This window comes from Schistocerca piceifrons, chromosome 4, assembly GCF_021461385.2.
Source record: "Schistocerca piceifrons isolate TAMUIC-IGC-003096 chromosome 4, iqSchPice1.1, whole genome shotgun sequence".
Classification (NCBI taxonomy): Eukaryota; Metazoa; Arthropoda; class Insecta; order Orthoptera; family Acrididae; genus Schistocerca; species Schistocerca piceifrons.
Window position 1 is genome coordinate 366,813,265 of NC_060141.1, and position 15,234 is coordinate 366,828,498.

Here is a 15,234-nt window from a genome sequence, read left to right on the forward strand (position 1 = left end):
CACATGCTGCCTCTTTGCGCTATCAGTTTTTGCCTCACCCTCGTTTCCGCCTAACATGACACACAATGACTCCTTCCTGAAGAATCTATTGAGTGGTAGGCATTTCCAGGATGAAGACGAGGTGCTTTTCGAGGTGTAACGTTTCCTGAATAGCCAAAAAGCAGGCTTCTACAACGAACGTGTCCACCAAGTCATCTATCATTGGTAAAAATGTCTCGCATTGAAAGGTGAATTGTGGACGAGTCCTATCGCTATCACCAGGTTTCCTGGTCCCAAATGTACTTGTTCGAAGCGATAGGCAAAACTTCAGTGTTGTTGAGGTGGCACAGATATGAGGAGGATTGTGATTTAAACACATGTACGGGAAGTAGGGACCGCGGCCGTAGCGGTGTGGTCATCGTAGCTGTCCGACATGTGGAGGACTTCCCGGTACTGCCAGGGATTTTTCCTTGGTGGATCGACTGTAACGGGATGCATTCTGGTTCGTAATGCCAGTTGAGGAGCTACTTGAGTGAAGACGAGCGACTCCAAGGTGCGCTAAATCGACAACGGCTGGAAGAGCGGTGTGCTCACCAGACGCTGACTCCACACTGTACCAGCGTGATGCCATGTGGCAAACAACGGCACGGTGGTCGGTCGGACTGACTGACCCGGCCAGAGCATAGGAGCTTACGGGAAGTAGAAAGGCAACAAAATAAATGAATTAATAAATATAGATCACAGTGAGGTGGGAACATGATCTTACCGGAATTACAAGAACAGCCTCTCAGTTCAGCATATCCTCTGGGATAATTAAAACATTTAGAGGTAAGTGTAGTGCAGTCTTCATTGCACCGGCGGCTTGTTGGGAAACGCTGTCAAGTTTCGCAACGTGCCAGCTGTTAATGCTAGTCTGCGAGGCCCAATGCATTTTCACGCGCTGTTGGCAACGGCCTCCGCTCTGTGCAGCTTTCACGCGAGCCGCTGTACACACTGCTGTCAATCTAACTGTGAGAGAAACCAGTGTAAATACCGGCGAGGGCAGTCACCCTTCTCTTCAAGTTGAGTTTCTCGACTTTTATTCACCAGGAAATAAGGTAAATAAGCATGTAGCGTCTGTTCGAAAGAACAGTGCAGATGCACACCAAGCTCGAACTCTTACGGGAATCGGCGAGCTGCCGCGAGTAATGAGGTTAATGAGCAAGGGCACCAAGTCAGTAGTGTGTGGTATAAGTTGAGGACGTGAGTCTGACGGGAGGCGTGCTAATGGCAGTCTGTGCGGGTGTGGTCACCACTGTGCCTGAACGGCGTAGTGGTCAACACAACTGCTTAGTGAACAGAAGACCTGTATTACACACCTGGTCTGGCACAATTTTTCAACTTGCCCCATTGATATAAATCAGTGCCCAGTGGCAGATAATGTCTTTATTTCCCTCATGTCTTGAATATTAGAGTAGCTGCATAGATATTATAATTAGATTTTCCTCCAGACGTTTTGCTACGGTCGCAGTTTCGAATCCTGCCTCGGGCATGGATGTGTGTGATGTCCTTAGGTTAGTTAGATTTTGAGTAGTTCTAAGCTCTAGGGGACTGATGACCTAAGATGTTAAGTCCCATAGTGCTCAGAGCCATTTGAACCATTTTGATCCAGACGTTTGAGACATCTTTATCTACGATAATGATGGAATATGAAGAAAAGGGGGGGGGGGGGGTATTGGACATGTGGAGAGCGTGCAGCAATGGTAGCCATAGTCCTGTGGTCGTGTAATGGTTAGCATTCCTGCCTCGTAAGCAAGGAATCCCACGTTCCAGTCCCAGCCGTGGCACAAATATTAACTCATTTCTTCGGATTGCATCATTATCGTAGAATAACTTTGTTTAGCGCTGGAGAAAGATCCAGTCAGTGCGTAATTTATCACTCGTGAAACATCTATTTTTATTTGGAACTACAAGCAATGCTAGTTTCGCCAAAGGTGCGTTCTAACCTTTCTAGGAGAGGTGGATAAAATTTAGTATAGATGTTAATGCGCCCTCTGGCAAATCAATTCGTGGCAAACGTCCAATATTTTCGCACCGCATTCTTTCAGAATTCTGCAGATCTGAAATCTTACAAATTTCCTTCAATTTCTAGACAGTTCATTGCTCTTCAGTTTCTAGGGGAACCAAGTAAGACAGTAATCGTATACGTAAACAGAGCGATGGAAATGAAGTAACGTCCGATAGGCATGCAACACACTTAATTTACAGGTACGATCTTAACTGACCAATGCCACCAGGAAAACTACCATAGTCTTCGCTTACTTACGACAGTCTACGGTAGCCTACTATAGCTTTACAACTGTACGTAGTACTTACGCAAATACGAAACGTCTGGTGTAAGGTAGAGTGCAACACTGTTCGAAGAAAATTTTCGGTTTTGTGAGAGCAACAACAATAAGTAATAGCACCCAGTACGTTGTCCTCGATGGTGAGTGTTCATCGGAGGTGACGGTATCATCTGGAGTGCCCCAGGAAAGTGTGGTAGGTCCGCTGTTGTTTTCTATCTACATAAATGATCTTTTGGATAGGGTGGATAGCAACGTGCGGCTGTTTGCTGATGATGCTGTGATGTACGGGAAGGTGTCGTCGTTGAGTGTCTGTAGGAGGGTACAAGATGACTTGGACAGGATTTGTGATTTGTGTAAAGAATGGCAGCTAACTCTAAATATAGATAAATGTAAATTAATGCAGATGAATAGGAAAAAGGATCTCGTAATGTTTGAATACTCCATTAGTAGTGTAGCGCTTGAGACAGTCACGTCGATTAAATATTTGGGCATAACATTGCAGAGCGATATGAAATGGGACAAGCATGTAATGGCAGTTGTGGGGAAGGCGGATAGTCGTCTTCGGTTCATTGGTAGAATTTTGGGAAGATGTGGTTCATCTGTAAAGGAGACCGCTTATAAAACACTAATACGACCTATTCTTGAGTACTGCTCGAGCGTTTGGGATCTCTATCAGGTCGGATTGATGGAGGACAGAGAAGCAATTCAGAAGCGGGCTGCTAGATTTGTTACTGGTAGGTTTGATCATCACGCGAGTGTTACGGAAATGCTTCAGGAACTCGGGTGGGAGTCTCTAGAGGAAAGGAGGCGTTCTTTTCGTGAATCGCTACTGAGGAAATTTAGAGAACCAGCATTTGAGGCTGACTGCAGTACAGTTTTACTGACGCCAACTTACATTTCGCGGAAAGACTACAAAGATAAGAGAGATTAGGGCTCGTGCAGAGGCATATAGGCAGTCATTTTTCCCTCGTTCTGTTTGGGAGTGGAACAGGGAGAGAAGATGCTAGTTGTGGTACGAGGTACCCTCCGCCACGCACCGTATGGTGGATTGCGGATTATGTATGTAGATGTAGATGTAGAATAACAACAAAGAACTTTACGGAAGTAGTGTGCGGTTGCTGTTTTTGGCTGTAATAAGTTGACTCGTTGCACATTTGAAGCCTCCGCTCCATTATGAGCTTTAAGGAATACGACGTGCGAATGAGTGAAGTTAGCAAGTGTGTGGAGATGGAAACAGTAGCCCAGACAGGTAGAGGAAGAGCACAGCCGGAGCCCAGTGCGTGGGATGGAAGCTACTGGTGTGGGTGCAGTCGGCGTGTTACCAGAGGCTGTCCCTTTCCGGGCGGCGGCCCCGGCCTGCGCACGGCGTTGGGCGACTGCGGCTGCGGCCTCTGTATGGAGTAATCGCGCTGCGAGTCCTGCGGGGGCGGCGACGGCGGCCGGCGGTACACCGGCTGCGGCGTCGGCGTCACGATGTTGCGACTCAGCTCGTCCTCCTCGTCCACCGGTGCCGCCTGCCGGAACGCCTGCACAGCGGCGGCAACAGCCGCGGTCAGCAATCGGGAATGAGAGACATTGATTACGTCTGTTTTTACACCCGGAGCAAGCGGCACCTACATCCCACTCTTACAAGGGAACATTTCGTATCAGATGTCTTACATATTCTCCGTAGGGTTTGAAGATCAGCGTGCGGACATGACTGTCCTAACATAAATCAGTTTTTTGAAGAACTCCAAAAAATCGACTTTGAATGTTGGAGGATTAGCAAAGGCTGGTAAGTGCAAAACAATCATAGTGAGCACTAGCGTAAAACTTGAAAGGTATGTGCTGAGATTCGATCAGGATAGAGCCAGTGAAAAATGTCGATAGTTCCCAACCTCAAGGTTGGACGGGTAGTACATCTTCGAGTAGTAAGATCTTTGACAGCTAACAGATATAGGTGCACGCAGTAAAGGTTTGAGGAGTGGTGAGGAGATCCGCAGAGACAGCAGACGTGTTTCGAGTCGGAGCTAGATGCCTGCAGGAGGCAGCCGGGTCGTGACAGCATCAAAGTAAGAATTGGCGCTATGCACATAATAAGCTATATATTGAACGAAACTCGGCACATACCTGGGGAAACTAGAAAGAATAATTAATAAAATAGGTATTCTTTGGTTAAATAATGTCTAAAAGCTAGATAGAAAACCCATTGTTGATGCAATAAGCGTTTAGTGAAACTTTCTCGTAAATCCATGCTATAGAATTTTTTTTTTTTAGTTTTTCACATATGCCTTAAAAGTTTGAACAATAAATATTTTTTAGATAAAATTAGACTTTCATCTCACACCTTATGCTGTTCTCCGCATCCTGTGCTTGCATTGAACCAAAAGGTACATTAAAGTTCCCATGGGTAAAGCTAATAATTTCATTTATCAGAGTAAAATAATCTATATGCCATTGCACAGTTGGCAAATTATTCAGATCAGGACAGAATTTTTACTAAGTAACAAACAGCTCCAAAATGAGTAAAGTTATGTAGAATGACAATTTTATGCCATTGCATTACGGCTGAGTTGAATATATGTTTTATTATCGGCTAAACGGGAAGGAGTGCACGATCTAAGTCCACAGACGCAGTCAGATGCAGGTTGGTGAATTTCATTTATTTTTACCACGAAACTTTCATGCAGTCAGATGTGTATTTTGAGTATTAATTTTTCAACAATATTTTGATGCAGTCAGATAAAGTTCAGTTCAGTTAAATACGCAGTCAGATGCAAGTTTTATTAAAGACTAAAGCAGTCACATGCAGTTCAGTCTAGTTTAAATAGAGAATTTTTATTAACAACACTTTCAAAGTCTTATAATCGTAAAGTGTTTGTTTCGAATACTGCTAGCAGAAATTTTTTAAAAGCTTTCTGTTTGTATTACATATTTATTAACAAATGGAAATATTGGCTAACAAATACCGAGTGATATTTTTGTAATATAAATAACATATATTACTTTTAATTGCTGGTCATATTAAGATAAATTGAATTTTGATCCAAACAAGCGCAATGCCTTATTGTTAAATAAAAAAGATATACATCATTAATACTGTTCAACCTCTGGAAAAAGTATTTAATTTTCTATTTATTTTTTTGTATTTTCGTACTAAATTTTAACTTGTCAATAGTCACATATTCATCTGATTAGTGATTGGAAATAAAAAGATGTTATTTATATTAAAACATCACTGAGCCTCAAGTCCTATGAAGAAAACAGAACTCCATCCGAACAGGCCCCGGGAAGACCACCGGTACCGACCGCCCACCGTGTCCTCCTCAACCTATAGGCAACACTGGATGCGTATATAGAGGGTCATGTGGTCAGCACACTGCTCTCACGGCCTTCTTCAGTTTTCATGACAGTAGCCGCAGCGTCTCAGTCAAGTAGGTTCTCGATTGGTCATGTAAGTGCTGATTGCATCTCACTTGCCAATAGCGCTCGGCAGATCCGAACGGTCACCCGTCCAAGTGATGGCCAAGTCCGAAAGCGCTTAAACCCGGTGACCTGACTGGAGCCGGCGTTACCTCTGCGGCGAGACCGTTGGCACTTCAGATCCTCTGAGTATGAAGGAAATCTGACACGGTCAATCCCTAAGGTCCCCTCGTTAGTGAAGAGCATTAAATCTTATTTCCGAAAAGATCACTTTCCAGAGATTAAATTTACCATATGTGTATTACAAATTACTTCACGATATATGTACAAGGATATTCATAAATTTTTAATTATCACATAAAAAAGCGTAATTAAGTTTGTGTTTGAAACTTCCTCGCAGATTAAAACTGTGTGCTGGACCGAGACTCGAGCTCGGGACCTTTGCCTTTCGCGGGCAAGTGCTCTACCATCTGAGCTACCCAAGCACGACTCACAACCCGCCCTCACAGCTTCAATTCTCCTAACTTCCAAACTTCACAGAAGCTCTTCTGCGAACCTTGCAGAACTAGCACTTCTGGAAGAAAGGATATTGCGGAGACATGGCTTAGCCACAGCCTGGGGCCGGACAGAGACTCGAACTCGGGACCTTTGCCTTTCACGGGCAAGTCCTCTACCAACTGAGCTACCCAAGCACGACTCACGCCCCGTTCTGACAGCTTTACTTCCGCCCGAGTTCGAGTCTCCGTCCGGCACACAGTTTTAATCTGCCAGGAAGTTTCATCTCAGCGCAACCTCCGCTGCAGAGTGAAAATCTCATTCTGAAGTTTTTATTTGTTTGCAGCTACATGCCTGCAATCCTGGTAGACACTGTCAAGGTGCTGCACTACCATATTAGATCTTTAGAGGAGCCGGGACAAATTGGCGCAGGCCATTGAGAAGGTCTAGTATCGGCACAGTGGAAATGGCGCCTCCCTGACAGGCCAATCTAGAGCGCTGAAGGAGGTGACAATTAAAAACTTGTCGGCTGCCCTTCCTACTTATATGATTGTCCTTTTTCACAAGGTATCCCAACAAGAATGGTCAATATCCTGGGATATGGCAGCAACGATCATTCGAAGGAAAAAAGGTCTTGTAAAAAAGGACTCTAAAACACATACCTTAAAAGTTACGAGCACTTTTTCAACCTCACTACTGTGAAGCAAAATTCTTCTGCTGCAAGCTCTTTGTCTTCTGCAGTTTGAGAAGAGAAAGTATGAACCAAAAAAAGAAAAAAAAGTCAAGCGAACGTGTGCTTTGAGGAGGATACGTTACGAGCTATGAATAATGATACAATAGAAGAGATATGCTTCAGAGTAGCGAACATGAAAAGTGCTTATGTTTACTGGACTTTTTTCTTGTTCTGGTTCATACTAGCACGTTTCAAAATATGGAAAGCAAAGAACTTGTAGTAAAAGAGATTTTTTCACAGTAGTGAAGGTGAATAAGTGCTTATTGCTTTTAAGATATGTATTTTAGAGCCCTTGTTTACTAGACTTTTATCCTGGTGCGTATTGTCCAGTAGTTAGTCGCAGTGTACCTGTTCATTACGCTCAGTAGATGTCAGCGTTTTCATTCGGAGTGCGCGAATACACTATCTGATCAGAAGTATCCGGACGCCCCTGTGTAACGCGGAATTGAGCACTAGATGTCGGACCAGTTAGTATGCAAGTAAAAGGAGTCGGAGTATTATATTGTCAGTAGAGAAGCAGTAAGAGTAGAATAGCTCGGTTAGGAGAGCTCCGTGACTTCGAAAGTGGAGTGGTCATTGGATGTCACCTGAGTAACAGATCTATCAAGGACATTTCGACCCTTCTAAAGCTGCCGATGTCGACTGTTGGCGATGTGATTGTGAAGTGGAAACACGAAGAAACAACCACAATTAAACCACGGCCGCGCGGAGTGGCCGCGCGGTTTGAGGCGTCATGTCACGGACTGCGCGGCCCCTCTCGCTGGAGGTTCGAGTATTCCCCCGGGCATGGGTGTGTGTTTTGTTCTTAGCATAAGTTAGTTTAAGTAGTTTGTAAGTCTAGGGACCGATGACCTAAGAAGTTTGGTCCCTTAGTAATTCGCACATATTTGAATTGATGTGCGGTTAGGGACCATCGAGCTTTGCTAAGTGTGGCTGTAAAACATCGCATGAAACCAGTGGAAGGAATCCCTAGTGAGATCCAAAATGCTGCTTGGAGATCAGCTAGCACAATGACTGTGCGAATGGAGTCAAGAAGAATGGGGGTACGTTGGACGTACAGCTCCTCATAACTCACACATTTCTGCAGTCACTGCTAAGCGACATTTGAGGTAGCGTAAAGAGCGACGCGACTGGACAGTCGATTACTGGAAACGAGTGATTTGCAGTGGTGACAACTCCATGAACCTGTGACAACTCCATGAACGGTCTTGGTTTGGCAAATGCTTGAAGAATTATTCCTGCCATTATGTGTAGTGCCAACAGTGAAGTACGGAGGATGTGGTGTGATGGTATGGAGGTGTTTCTCAAGGCCAGAGTGTTATACCCTTATTGCGCTTAAGAAAACACGAGTTGCGTAATGTTATGAACACATTTTACAGCATTATGTACTGCGTAGAATAGAGGAACAGTTCGGACGATGGAAGATTGTTTGTATCAGCAAGACAATGCACCCTGTCGTAAGGCACCATCTATCTGTTAGGCAAGCTTGGTGGACAGTAACATTTCTGGACAGTAACATATCTGAACATGTACTGACTTTCCCAGAAGCGCCGTCTGAACCCAATGGAATACCTCTGGTATGAGTTAGAACCTCGACTTTGCCCCAAACAACAGCGCCCACCTTCTGTGGTTCGGCTCTTGAGGAAGGATGGTCTAGGATTCCTTCACAAACATCCAGACACTTAAGTGAAAGTGTTCCCAGCTGAGTTGAAGTCATCATAAAGGTGAAGGGTGGAAAAATCCCATATTAATGTCCACTAGTAGGTATCCAGAAAGTTTTGATTGATAATGTAGATCTGTTGCACATCGATTCGCGTATTAGGTATTACTGATTGTTAAAAAAGAATTGTATCCACCACGACAAGTGACGTGAAGAATCTAAATGGTCTACAAAATAGGGAACTAACTACTCAAAGAAGAAAGGGAAGATATCGTGTATTTGGTTTGCGTATATCATAAAATTGTATAAGTGAACCAATGACTGCGGTTTTGCACCTGAATGGACACAATGTCTGAGGTAGCAGAATCTTTTGTTTCTGAAGTGTTCTAGGCTGTTTTCTAACAACAGCTATGTACAATGGCAATCCCATTAACATACAAAGTCACTGGCCACTGTCTAGTGTGATAAGTGTGATAATGGAAGGAAAATACTTGTCAATCGAAGTCTCAGAGGCGAAAGTTTAAAGTAAGAGAGAGCATTTTACCTTGAGGATGGTTTATCTCCGAATACATCTTGGTTCCTGGTCGGCGTTTCAGTCACATGAAGGAATGTACGCTACGAGGCACCGTAAAAATTTTGCGGTATTTTCTGTTTTCTTTATTGTGGAACCTGACGTTGTCTTTTGTGTGGGGTTGTAAATATTTTCAGATCTACACATTTATGTGCTGTGTAATATATTAAAGTTATTTGGATGGTTCCTGGTCGGCGTTTCAGTCACATGAAGGAATGTACGCTACGAGGCACCGTAAAAATTTTGCGGTATTTTCTGTTTTCTTTATTGTGGAACCTGACGTTGTCTTTTGTGTGGCGTTGTAAATATTTTCAGATCTACACATTTATGTGCTGTGTAATATATTAAAGTTATTTGGAAGATACAGTTAATTCTTTAGTTACAGAATTTTATGACGCGGAGAACTATCAGGTGGTTATAAATAAAATGCAGCTACTCACAGAGGTGCACTATGGCCTGTAATTATAGTATGGCAGCGAAACTTGATAGATATTCTAATGCATTGATGTGAAACCGATTTGCGCTGAAAAAAGTTCCAGTTTTGGCCACCAGGTGCAAATCTGGCACTATGAATGCAAGAAAGATGTATAGAAATGTTTCCATATGTGATTGATGTGCAATGGTACGTGGCCAGAAAAGGTCAAACCAGTGAGAAATATATAATGATTTTATTATTAAACGACGCTTGTACAATTTGTTCAGTAGGAGCAACGGAAACCTCACCGAGATGCTGTACAGTGCCTGATTTGCACCTGATGACCAAAATTGTAACTAGTTTTTTTTTTCAGCGTAAATTGTTTCCACATTAGCATGTCTAATGCACATCTATCACGTTTCGCTGCCATACGATAATTACAGCCCCCTCGTGAGCAGCTACACTTTACCTATAGTATGCAGCTTGTGGAAGGCTGAGCCACAGTTTGTCGGTCGTCCACCATCTTATACCTCGTAAAGGAAGAAGGCGTTCTAAAACGGAACATGGGATCTTTGCAAATTAACTGAGTTTGTGTAGTGTGTTAACACTGTTTTGAAAAAGGAAATTTGTATTATTTTTCAACAGCTTCTGTTTCAAAACGTATTTAATTTGTAAATGGTTTTTAATAGTACTTGTACTTAATTTGAACTCGCTTACTGGTTATTGTTGTGTAATATATAATGTAACTGATAGACCATTAAATATAGGATGTAAGAGGTATACGCGCAGAAATTTTTGTACGTGGTAGCTTTATACGTACACAGATGAGTGTGCTGGTTGTTTTTTCTCTGGACTGAACAATCTTCCCACAAACACATCAAGTAATTTACTACGTGATATTTTCTGCGTGGTCGTAACTGCACCACTAAGTAGAGTATGTCTTTCATTATAGGCTAACCATTCTGCGTCCACATGTCGGCACTTCCTGACATGCTGCCCGGACGAAAATAAGCATTAATGGCTTGCTCTTGCCACAAGCACTTGGAGGTGCTGGCCAAGCTAAAACATACTACTGGTAACAGCTATAATTATTAGTCTGCAAATGAAGTAAAGACTGATGTAATGTTGTTCAGGACACTAACCCCAGTCACCAATAAAGGTGTCTGCACTTATACTCTTTACCCCCAGAACGGTTCGTACTCGCTTCGGCCATCCTGATTTAGGTTTTCCGTGATTTCCCTAAATCGCTTCAGGCAAATGCCAGGATGGTTCTTTTGAAAGGACACGGCCGACTTCCTTCCCATCCTTCCCTAATCCGATGGGACCGATGGCCTAGCTGTTTGGTCCCTTCCCCCAAAATCAGCCAACCAACCAACCGAGTCTTTACACCCTTGTAGTACTAACAAAATGTTCTCGAGTTCAACATTTTCAAATTTCCATAGGATATTTGTTCATAGTTATACGACCATGTTGTACCGTGGAACGTTTTTTAACTTTTGGAAAAGACTTACTTTACAGAGCAATTTTTGTAATTTTAGAAAAAAAGACTGCAGTGCACAAAAAGTGAATGCCATTATTTCAAAAAGGAATAATAAAATATAATAGCCTCTATTACTGGACCTTCTACAGGCGAAAGTGCGAGAAGTGTTCCAAGGTACAGCACTCTCCTGTACAATTAAGGGGAGTGAGTAATGTTGGCGATATTAATGCCATTGTATTGCTGATTTGTAAATGGAAGAACGAAGTCGTTAACAGTCGTCCGATTGGGGACTGGGAAGGAAACGGATAGTGTTCTTTCAAAGCAAACGTCTTGGCATTCACCACTGGCGTTTAAGGTAATCACTGACTTCCTAAATCGGGCTGGCCACACGAAGATTTGACCCACCGTCCTCCCGCAAGAGTGCAGCGTGCTAACCACTGCGCCCCCTCCTTCTGTGCAAACTTGTCTTATGGTTTACGGGTAGTTACGGGCAGGGGGCAGGCTGCGGTACCTGTGGCGGCGGGAAGCGCAGCTGCTGCGGCAGCGGCACCCCCTTGGGGATCTGCGTGACGCCACGGGGCGCGAACGTCTGCCGCTTGCCTCGCTCCTCCTCCAGTTCCTCGTCGAACTCCTCGCGCACCTGTGCGCGCGCGAACGCCGCCAGCGCCACCACCAGCAGGAGCACCCTCATCCTCGTGCCTGTAACACAGACACACAGCCTTCTTATAGCACACGCCTGTGGTATCTGGTCGCCTGCGTTGTAGGTTACCCGCCAAGCAGTGGTGCTTGCAGTGTTGCCTATGCAGCAGGCGAAACTCTCACTTCGGCGAGGCAGATACAGCAGGGCTTCCCAAACTTTTTCTCTGACGGAACACTTTGAAAAACCTGGTACTTTGGTGGAATACGTTGATTATTTTCAGAGTCAATAAAATTAAAAAAAAGAGAAACATGTTTTATTTCGTGATTACTTCAGTTTTAAATTTTAACTAATAACGAAAAAGCCATAATAAAGTTTAAAAAAATATTTAGTATCGTCAAAATATGGAAAAAAACCATATTATTAATAGATTTTCACGGGGCATTGATTCATTTCATGCGGAGCACCAATGTTCGCATGAACTTATTTTGCGAAACCTTGCCCTAGAGAAGCACAGAGACTTTCTTGTGTACAAACTTTTTTTTGTATTTTGTATTTCAGCCTAAGATCACTCACGTGGTGTCATTACAGGTTCCGACATTTTACGAAGTCACCAGATGTTCTTTTTAAAAAGAAAGAAAATACTAATCCACTAAATTACAAAATCAAAGTAACTGCTACGGATACGTCCTTGGATACGTTGTTTACTTACTCGCCAAAGTACAGTTGAATAGGTCACGACTGGCGCCTACAAAGTAATCATATCTGAACTTTGAGTGTTGAAACTGAAGGCAACGGCTGACTACGCAATACCTTAAAGTTTTGCATCACATCACGAGATGCGACGCGTTCTTGAAAAATGTTGATAATCCAGTTGTCGAATAAATAGGGAATGGGTAAGAAATATTGAGTTTGTAATATGTTATTTTCTTTCCCGTCTGCACGAAAAACATTAGGTTGAAAATACAAAAGAAAACTTAGGTACATCTTTATAAAAAGAAAATATTCCTTGTGCTACATATATTAAGAGATGAACAGTTCAGTATCAGACAGCAGAGACCGCCATAATAAATTTTTAGTTGGAATAATTTTAGATGTAACTGGAGGGTAAACTGTCTTGGCCTTCCATTGTTTACGCAATTTAAGAAACCAGTGTCGCATGAGGAACTGAGTTTTAATTTCTACGTCAGTCTTTCGGTAATGCGGCTCGCTATAAGTCGAACAAGAAATAGTTTTGTTACTTGCCGTCTAAACCTAAAGAACACACACACACACATATATATATATACTTGCAAATACAGTAACTTCCCGATTATCCTCGATAATGCAGACGCGGAGCTCCACGGACATCGGTAAACACCTGTAACCCGAAATACATATTATGTTTTTCCCGGAAATTGCTATTTACTGCACTTACAAAGACATGGTACATGACACATTTGAAAACCCACTGCTTTACTGAGGCGTTACTCGCCAGTAACTGAGAATTTACACAAAAAGCTTAAACCGACTCTCAGCGGAGAGCTTTGTAATTTTCTTTCACGAGAGATCTGTTAGTCTTATTTTCACGTTGTCCCAAGACTTGCAGCGGAAGGATTTGTCAGGGATGTTCGACGGTGGAGTTGCTGTCCGCATCATCTTTCTGCGATAAAGAACGAGGGACATGCATGATGCAATTGTTACTGTTGTTGTGAATTCCAGTCCCAAGACTAGTTTAATGCAACTCTCCATGTTGGTGCAAGTCTCTCCAGCTATGCATACTACAGCGACCTTCATCTATTTGGATCTGCTTCCTATATTCAAGCAGGGTGCTACTGACAATTCTTCGACAGAAAGGTGATGTTCTTCGGCAAGTCAATGCACGCCCTCATACGGCTGCTGCAACGCAACTGGCCTGACCAGCAAGATCACCAGATTTCTCGACAACTTAACGCATATGAGACGTGATGAAGCGGAAACTTACTAGTTCTCCTGAGTCAGCAAGAACCATTGCCAAACTGATACTAAAGCTCAGGTTGCCTGGGACAGTTTATAACAGGATGCCATTCGGAATCCTTATGACTATTTGCATGCAAGGATACACACTTGCTTTACTGCCAGAGGGGGGTACTATGTATTAATGTGATTGTTTGGGCAATCTTTATTGTGGCAGGTGTTTCTCATTTGGTATGAATTTGTTATCGTACACCCCTACTACGACGAACTACCTGTCACAGCTGATGTCAACAAAATGGTCCTGCGCTCTTGTCCTTGAGGGTATTGCATTCTTTTTCGGGAGTATGTATGTTTCACCACGCTGTGGCTGCCTGGTGAGAGAAGCAGCATTGACGCTCACTCGAACTGATCAGAGCTTTGAGTGCCAGGACGGGTGTAAATATTTTGTCTGTACAGGTACAGGAGACGATCGGACCAGGCATGAGACCCCTCCCCGCTCAGCCTGCTCCTGCTGCTGGGCAGGGCTGCCGGCTTCCGCCTCGCAGTGAAAGCTGCCACCGCCGGCTCGGCCCTAATTCTGCCATTACCCGCCTTACGCAACAGCGCCGCCGTATGCCTGCAGGGGAGGCCCTGCCGATGAAGCCGTAGATCGGGTCGGCGATATCGGCCACCCTGCTCCACATCTGCTGCGTCACAGCGCCGTTGAGAAATAGCGGGAAGCGATCAAGCAGCTACTAATCACTGCCGCACCGTGAATATGCAGGCGGGTTGTCAGGTGCTTGTGGAAAAGAGAATCTCTCTCCGTCCAACAACAGCCTCTAACCTGTGTTGTAACATCTGTTCGTCCTGAATCTGTGCTCGTGACAAACTTTCTTTATCCTCTGATACATCTGTAGCGTTTATTTATTGCCCAGTAGCTTTACATCCTTCAGCTGTTGCACTGAACACTGCTGCCTTTCAACATTTATAGCAAGACCATCGGACAAAAAATTGGTGACGCACCCCGGACTCATGACGCTAATACCGTATAACACCGCCTGTAACCTTGATAATGGCATCAGTTCGACGAGGAAGAGAGTCCGAAAGTTTCTTCAGGTAAGCTACATCCAATTGAAACCGCAGATTGAGAATTAGATCCCGAAGAGATCTCAAATTGCGCAGATGTTGACCCATACGCCCCATCAGCTAATTTCAAGTAGTAATCGTAAACAACACTTTAGGGATTGGCCTTAGGCTTGCTCCGACTGACCGAATGCTGCCTACATGGCAGTACGAGAAGCGCTCCATGATCTTCGAGCAAGTGATCAGCACGTCGCCAATCCCTCCAGCTTTTATTGCTAGCAGATCAAACCTGGCGATGCCTTTGCTTCTTTATTGAAGCAGCTCCTCAGATGGTCTCATAAGGACTGAGTGGACCCTATTCCAGAACTCCCTACCACAGAAAAATCCGAGGAGATACCGGGAATCGATCCTGAGTCCCCCATGGGGCAGGCGGCGATGCTAATGTAGAGTAATTACATTTCTGGAATACATTTGTCTAGGTAACATATTTAAGAGATTAACATTGCAAATCACAGGTAAGTACAAGATAAGCCACTGT

The 15,234-nt window shown here is 43.8% G+C and overlaps 1 protein-coding gene across 1 annotated transcript in view; it reads right to left on the reverse strand.

Moving 5' to 3' along the window:
* LOC124794915 overlaps positions 1–15,234 on the reverse strand; it is a 58,994-nt gene that overhangs the window by 28,849 nt on the left and 14,911 nt on the right. The window contains exons 2-3 of the mRNA XM_047258617.1: positions 11,574–11,761; positions 3,629–3,832 (exon numbers count right to left, since the gene is read on the reverse strand). Of these exons, the coding sequence (XP_047114573.1) occupies positions 3,629–3,832; positions 11,574–11,753 (384 nt within the window). The 5' untranslated portion in view covers positions 11,754–11,761. The remainder of the gene's footprint in view (positions 1–3,628; positions 3,833–11,573; positions 11,762–15,234) is intronic.